The sequence below is a fragment of the Amblyomma maculatum genome, chromosome 1 (genome assembly GCF_055883805.1).
Source record: "Amblyomma maculatum isolate TAMU_Amacu chromosome 1, ASM5588380v1, whole genome shotgun sequence".
NCBI lineage: Eukaryota > Metazoa > Arthropoda > Arachnida > Ixodida > Ixodidae > Amblyomma > Amblyomma maculatum.
This window is the reverse complement of record NC_139344.1, coordinates 459,034,220-459,042,618: the sequence shown is the minus strand read 5'-3', so window position 1 is coordinate 459,042,618 and position 8,399 is coordinate 459,034,220. Positions and strand designations below refer to the sequence as shown.

The following is an 8,399-nucleotide window of genomic DNA, read 5'->3' as shown; positions in this document are numbered from 1 at the left end:
CGTAAACACGTTACAACTATTTACTGAATATAACCGTTTCTTTGTTATCTTCTGTCTCTGCTCGCTGACAGGAGTCGAATGGTACCCAACACGGGAAGCAATTGGGCTATCTGTAGTGGCTCTCAGGGAGTATATGAAGAATGAAGAAACATGATGGCAAGGTGGTTGTGCCTCGTTACTTAGCGCCCAGCATTGTCGTAATCGCAGACGTTACAGAAATATTTTTCGGCCTGAAAAACGGCTTCTTCAATTCCATTTCTGCAATGTTTTCTTCCGTGTTTCTGCGGTCTTAAACCTGAAAGATGAACGAGGAAAGTGAAAGCAAAGAAGCGCTAAGGGACACCGACGTCTCACAGAAAACTGCCAAAAAATACTTTATAATTACGTGCCCTTTGCAATGCTTTGAAATAGTCAAAAATGTCAACATGGCCTGCTGTTTTGCTTCTAAATCACATTTCCCGGCTTCATCGGGGCATATAATTTAATTCACGCATTTGGTTCATGACTTGTAGACATGGCATGGCTTGCAGTTGCAGACAGCTCTGTCTGAATATTTGATTGGACATATCAGGAGCCACTACTAGCAGGACGCCCTTGCATGTGAACACCAAAGACTTCAGGTGTTTTAGCTTCAAAATATTTTGAATAGTTACCAAAGTACGTCGTGCCTTCTACAGGGATGACAAGCGCCATTCTTCTAGGTCAAGAATTACTTTTTATTGTATAAACCAAAGGCTGTAGAAATACGCTTTACTGCATTAACTGCACTATTTCGAAAAACTTATTGAAGTTATAGGTTGGAGGCGCTACGTACATAGCACAAAACAACCGCAGGCTTCTCGGCATCTGCAGGCAGAGCTGCTACATTGTGTACGAGGCATTCAGACATTTTGGTCATTTGCAGAGGCAGGTATATATATTGTGTGCAATGCAATCGCAGATTTTCCGACATATACTGTGCTGGGACTATACACTAAGGAATCATAATTGCTTCGGCATCCGCAGGGACACTGCAACTACCATTGCGCAACTTGTGGTGCTAATAGTCGCCTTCACCATCCGGGCAAAGGTCTCGGCTGTGCGCGGGCACCTGGACGCCACATATGTCCACGAAAGGATCAATGCAGTGCTCCGGCACTGAGTCCTTTAGTATTCTCTGGGTCCAAAGTGAGCACTCTGTTTTGAAAATAAAAAGAAAAACGAAATTAAGGAAATATATAAAAATACCAAGCAGCTCAACAAGTAATCCTACTCAAGTGCTAAACAGAGCAGGTGGAGTTGCTAATGTCAGCAGATCGCGACCAGTTTTCATAGTGCACTGGTCACACGGGTCTTGCAGGACATCATATTTACATCACACGTAACCATAGACATACAGACTAAACTTCCGAGCCTAAAGGGTTTTGTCCTGCACTGCTGCAGATCACTGAAGCAATCTTCTTGAACATTATATATGATGGAAACAGGTACGCCACCATCTTCGTTTGCATCGAAGCGAAAAAATTTATTCTGCGTACAGGAGTGTTAACCAGATAAACAGAAGTACTCCTAATATAACGATACATGGCTAACGTCATTAAATGTTCGCAAAACTTTGTTATTTCTTTCCATCGGCGACACTCATCCATAACGCCTGACTATGTACTCTGCGGCTCCGTTATTTCTTCCGCATCAGCATGTAAGTACTTAGGTGTTCACATATCTCATGATCTCTCTTGGTCCGCCCTTATTATAACAATTGCTAACGTTTTCGCGTCCTGTCTTACTTACGACGTACTTTACCATAAGCTCCTTCTTCTGTCAAGTCTCTGGGCTATGTAACACTAGTCCATCCAAAGCTTGAGTTTGCATGCGCAGTATGGGACCCTCATATTTCTTATTTGACTAAAACCCTCGAATCTGTCCAAAATCGCGCAGTTAGATTAATATTTTCCGATTACTCTTATCGTTCCAGTGTGACTACTAATTAATATGAAGCTAACCTGCCTTACCTCGAGACACGATGCAAAATCAATAGACTTAGCCTCTTTCACAAATTTTATCACTTGTCACTTGCTGATCTAGAACCAGCTCATCGCACCTCCGTTCGAACCAGTCACGCAAAAGCCGTTTATACGCCTCGCGCACGTACCTCTGCACATCTGCATTCCTTCTTTGTCCAGACTGTAGTCGACTGGAATGGCCTACCTGCCGATGCCGCACTCCACACCAGCACCGCGAATATTAAAAAAGCCGTCGAAGATCTTTTTATTTATTCTTTGTAATTAATTTTTGATTTTCTGTGTTGCCACGTATTTCCCTCGTGTAATTCCCCGTACTGGGGCATTTGAGGTGTACAGTAAATAAATAAATAAATAAATAAATAAACAAATAAATAAATAAAAGGGGACGAGCAGCATTATTCCCCTAAAAATAAAACTGACAAATCGTCAAGTACTACATCGGTTTAAAAACGCCATTGATAGTAGCCTGGACGCTGTTATTCTGTAGTGCTTTTTATTTAAAGCGCTGGTTTCCGCTGTGCCCCTTACTTTGATATTTGTTGCGAAGCCGCCACTATACGCGTTACTAAAATAGGCGCAAATATTTATTTGATCTCCTTTTTCTACACAAGAAAGACATTTCAGTGCGTGATATGTTTCCTGCCCTTTAGAATTCCCGCGTTTGCGTTAACTTATACAAAGCATCAGTGCTGACTATATGCTTTAAATTCTCCGTAAGTTAAAGGGGGCTCTGTGGAAAAAGGGTGTGGCGAAACCGCATAAAGCTATAGGGTGTTTCATCTAAGATTTTACCTATTTTTTAAAAATAGGAAAATTAAGTTTTATTGTCGATTCATCTTTTAGCTGTTGTATTAAGAGTAGAGAAAAATCAGGAGCCCTAAAGGGTACTAATAAGCTTAATAATAACTAAGATTAACCAATTAACTTTTTCTTTATACCAGCTAGAAGCTACTTTCAAATTGCAACAGTGAGCTACCGGTGTGAGAATGCCAAATGGTATTTTAAACGACAAGAAACGTGCATTTCTTAACGACTGCAGCACTGGCAATTCTGGCCACTTTCGACGCACGAAAACGAAACCTAGCAGACAAAGCGCGGAATTGTACGCGCCCACGAGTGACGCAGTCGTGACGTCGCCGGGCGAATCAAGTTGTCTGAAGGCGGCTGCTGCAGCTCGTGAAATACTCGTCTGGCGCTGCGTTATCACATCCAGTGGTGCGATATCTGTGCATGTACTGCTTTTCTTTTTATTTCACCCTCTGGGAGCCAAAGCTTGTAGTCAAGAGGGAGGGCTGATTTGCCCATACCGTCAGCGCTACGCCCGCACCATGACAAGCTTCGCCCGGAATGCGTTGGTGATATCTCAAGATCCTACCAGACCATGACGCAGCTCAAGGCGCCTATTTCGCGGGCGGCAGCGGCCGCCTACAGACGGCTGGTTTCTCTCGGTGACGTCACGGCTGCGTCACTCATGGGCGTGCATAAGTGCGCGCCTCGACTGCTAGGTTTCGTTTTCGTGCGTCGAAAGCGGCCAGAATTGCCAGCGCTGCAGTCCTTAAGAAATGCGCGTTCCTTGTCGTTTAAAATACTATTTGGCATTCTCACACCGGTAGCTCACTGTTGCAATTTGAAAGCAGCTCCTAGCTGGTATAAATAAAAAGTTAATTAGTTAATCTTAGTTAATTATTAAGCTAATTAGTACCCTTTAAAGCTCCTGATTTTTCTCTACTCTTAATATAACAGCTAAAAGAAGAATCGACAATAAAACTTAATTTTCCTATTTTTTAAAAAATAGGAAAAATCTTAGATGAAACACCCTGTATATCCGCTGCAGTCCCCACTCCACAACTGAGGGCATGGTCTCCCACAATGACATTCCACGGAACGCTTCAGGACTTACGGACGCACGAAAACGCCATATATCTCGCCCACTTTGTACCGAAGCACAGACACAAAAACAAAAAATTAGAGGGTCTCGTAGAAATCCCTTAAGAGGAGAATTCTGAAAGCCTACCTTTCCTCTCTTATCATTTGCTTCTCATCTTTTACCTCTAATCGGCTCAGAACTGCTCCGAAACGTAGGCAAACACGCAGAGAGAAACACAACCCACGCGCCTGTGATGTGTTCCTCCCTGCGTACTTGTCTGCGTTGCGCAGCTGTTCTGGGCCATTATGCACCAACTCGCACCACAAGCTGCTATTCTGAGATACATTTTCTCGGCATTCGTTGCTGCACAACATATAATTATAATTTTTTTTGCAGGAAAGACGAGGCGCAGTATCTGTGACACTTTCCCCTGTAAGTATGTTTGGATGGTACACCATCGCTCCTTCTGCGTGGCGGTCCTTTGCGCGCGTTGAAGTGTGGGATTGCAGACAAGAACGCATCTCGCGGAATCTTGCTGAAGATAAGAGATGTCGCGAACAGATCTCGCACACAATACTCCCACACAACTCTCGCGCAAGGGATTTCGTTCCATGAGCCTAAAAAGACGTTCGCCTTAATATAAGATGAAATGAGGCTAGAATTTAAGCTTCGGTTCTAACGTTACAACGCACAGTTTTAGGTGCTTTCGTTTGCCGGCACCTCTTACTCGTTCGCCTCCACTCGCTCTGGTGCGCGCGAAATCAGTAATCCTATATTTTGTGTTTAATTATTGCGATTAAAGCCTCCAGAAAGGTAAGATTCTAAAATGTTCCTATATCAAATTTACAACTACAGCTGATAGTCTCGGCAAACTCGGTGAAATCATTTGATCTTGCTGTGTCACACACTCAGAATCCTATATCAAAAGCGCAGCCCTAGTTGGCAGATTCTGCAAACTCGAAAACGCTATCGATCTTAGGATGCCGCATAATTCGATGACCAATTATTTCATGGTTTTGTCGCCTGTCAGAGGCCGCCTGCCACTGCGATACGCTTGCCTTTATCTACCAAGAGACTTTGTTGGACGAGTTGGTAAACATCCATTCTTAATATAAACAGCGCGAACAGGAAGCCACCATAGCCTTACTCCACGGCCCAGATGAAAACAAATATGACGAAAACGAAGCATTCACGTGAAACAAAAGGTGCACCTGCTACACAAAAAGTTCCCCCCAAAAAATCTCTTTGCTTCTTCTTCTTCTACATTCTCTCACAAGAATAGCAATTTGAGTCCTGAAATGTTTGTCCTTGCCACATTCAAAGTTGTTCCGGTGTTCCAGTAGCCTCTTGTTAATACAGTCATCAGTCATCTGCGATTTGCTGATGACATTGCCTTGCTAAGCAACTCGGGGGATGAACTGCAAATATTGATTGGTGACCTAGACAGTAAATGTAGAAAGGTAGGCTTGAAAATCAATGTGCAGAACACTAAGGTAATGTTTAACAGCCTTGGGAAGGAACAGCAGTTTACATTAAGTAGCGAAGTACTGGAAGTAGTAGGAGAATATGTCTACTCAGGACAGGTAGTAAGCGCAGATCAGGACCATGAAAAGGATATAACAAGAAGAATAAGATTGGGATGGAGCGCATTTGGCAATCACTCACAGATTATGACTAGCAGCTTACCGGTATCGCTAAAGAGGAAAGTATATAACAGCGGTATCTTACCTGTACTCACCTATGGGGCTGAAACGTGGAGGCTAACCAAGAGAGTTCTACTTAAGTTGAGGACAACCCAGAGGGCTATGGAACGAAAAATGGTAGGGGTGACATTAAGAGATAGGAAGCGTGCAAAGTGGGTCAGAGAAATAACTCAAGTAACCGACATTCTAGTGGAAATTAGGAAGAAGAAATGGGCATGGGCAGGACACGTAGTGCGAATAGAGGATAACCGATGGTCTCTTAGGGTAACAAACTGGATTCGAAGGGAAAGAAAGCGTAGCAGGGGGCGGCAGAAAGTTAGGTGGGCTGATGAGGTCAAGAAGTTCGCAGGGGTCAAGTGGATGCAGCTAGCATAGAACCGGGTTAAGTGGAGAAATATGGGAGAGGCCTTCGCCCTGCAGTGGGTATAGTCAAGCTGATGATGAATACAGCGCCCTGTCTGTCCTATATAACAGGCTCCACAAAAAAGTGGAAACCTGTACACAGCACCAGTCTTCCATCTGACAAATGGGTCTCCATGTTTCACCCCACAGTCTGCTTCTCCGATTCTCTTTCCCTTTTAATAGCTGGGCAAATCCTCTTCATCTTGAGCTGGGCGATCAATGCTGTATCAATACTGTTGTATCCCGCAAAAGTTTCGGTTTCGTTTTCATACACCAGTGCTATCATCATCAGCACATTTTCTCTCTCTTCGCTTGAGCTCACACGCTCACACTCTGACGTAAATAGACAGTCTACACTGAGCTGCGGTCTGCGCATTTCGTTCCCTCCGTCCTGATACCGGACACCACAGAAAGGCGACGAGGATTCAAGCATAGTTTTCCGTTCCGAAAACTGTATATTCGCCAACATGTCGGGCGGATCTTATCTGCCGCCCCCACCGTTCCTGCCTACGCCGGGCGAACCAGCAGTACCTTGGCAACAGCGGAAGCTGGTCTTCCTGAACTTCCTGGAAGCGGTGGGAGGCGACGAGCTACAGCCCAAGCGTCGCAAGACAATACTTCTGAACTCCCTCTGAATCGAAGGCCAACGTGTGTACCACAGCCTCGACGCAACAAGGAGCACCGCAGGTCCTTGGGCAAGTGTCACGCCAAGTGCTCACGAAGACCCCTTCAATGCTGCTATCGCAACGCTGGATGTCCACTCGCACCAGCAACCAACGACCTGGTGGAACGTCACCGGTTCCGTCAGCGCAAGCAACTACCCGGTGAGAATTTTCAAGCCTACGTGAACGGTCTACGAGGACTTTCAGCAGCGTGCAATTTCGGAACTGCAACTGACAGCATGATCCATGACCAATTACTTGAGGGAACAACTTCGCAAAAGATACGAGAGCGCTTACTTTACGAAGGATCGTCTCTCACTCTTCAACTCGCAGTTGACATTGGAAAGCAGATCGAGCAGGCAGAAAGGCAATTAGAAGAATTCAACGTCAGCGCTCCTGTGAACCGCGTGCGAGAAACAAAAACGGAATCATTTCACCCCTCGCATGGCACGTGCTACCGCTGTGGTTCGGCTTCCCATCTAGAAAATTTCTCTGCATGCCCAGCAAAAGCCAGACACTGCCGCAACTGTGGAAAGATTGGACATTTTGCAAGCGTCTGCTGAACAAAGAAAAAGAAAACTTCTAGAAGAAGAGCACCATGCCCGAAAGCAGAGACAGCCAACGCCATTACAATCTTAAATGTCAACGATAAAGATGAGCAACCGAAAGAAATTCGTGCCACAGTTACGATAGGGCAACGTCCTTTTTCTCTCATTGTTGACACTGGGGCTACAGTCTCTCTGCTGAGCGAAGACCATTACCGCAGATTCTTCGCGGATATGTATGCGTTGTGCTTGCCTGCTGTCACCCTCCACAACTACTCCGGAGAAAGGATAAACATTGTCAGATGCTTTCTGGCCGACGTGGTTCACGGCGAAACCACCGCCGGTGTGCTGTTCCACATCACAACTAAAGGCACGTTTTTGCTGGGACTCGACGCCATACGCAGTCTGGGAATAAACATCGTCGGTTCAACTTTAACCTGCCGCAGCGTCGCGCACGCAGACTCTCCACCCTCGCTCCCCGCCGAGCTGCAGGATCAGTTTTCGCACCTCTTCTCGACGGGCCACGGGCTCGTAAAGAACTTCGTGCACCACATCCAGCGTCGCTCGTCCGTGCCGCCGGTTTCTGCAAAACTGCGGCATCTGCCCTTGACTCTGCGAGAGCAAATTTCCGACGAGCTACGCTGTCTGCAGTCGCATGGGGAAATAGAACCCGTGTCTGCGTCGAAATGGGTCTCCCCTATAGTCCTTGTGCTAAAGAAAGATGGCTCGCTTCGATTGTGCGTGGACTTCTGCGAGGCTAACAAAGCTGTCATCGCCGACGCGTTTCCTCTCCCGCACACGGAAGAACTCCTGCATCAACTAGCAGGTGGGACGTGTTTTTCGTGGCTTCACTTGGCGTCTGCGTACCACCAAGTGTAACTTACACAGGAGAGTCGCGACCTAAAACTTCTATCACGCATGATGGGTTGTTTTGATTCAAAAGAGTATGTTTTGGTCTTGCTTCTGCTCCTGCGGCTTTTCGGAGAATGATGCAACAGTTGTTGAAGGACTGCAAGGGTGTGCTCTGTTGCATTGATGACATGATCGTCTGGGGAAGGACACGACAGGAGCATAACAAAAATTTGAAGCAGGTACTTGAACATATTGTAACCCGCGCTAACAGTGTCAGTTCTGGAGGGAGAAGAAGACGAAGTTCTGCGGAGTGCGCGTGGTTCTGGGACGCCGCTGCTTTTGCCTGGTCAAGCGCCTGCTCTCTG

At 45.9% G+C, this 8,399-nt stretch overlaps 1 protein-coding gene across 1 annotated transcript in view; it reads right to left on the bottom strand.

Moving 5' to 3' along the window:
* Positions 1 to 717: 717 nt before the first annotated feature.
* LOC146209761 (uncharacterized) overlaps positions 718 to 8,399 on the bottom strand; it is a 57,243-nt gene continuing 49,561 nt past the window's right edge. Inside the window, exon 5 of the mRNA XM_084581054.1 lies at positions 718 to 1,176. Within this exon, the coding sequence (XP_084437180.1) occupies positions 1,040 to 1,176 (137 nt within the window). The 3' untranslated portion in view covers positions 718 to 1,039. The remainder of the gene's footprint in view (positions 1,177 to 8,399) is intronic.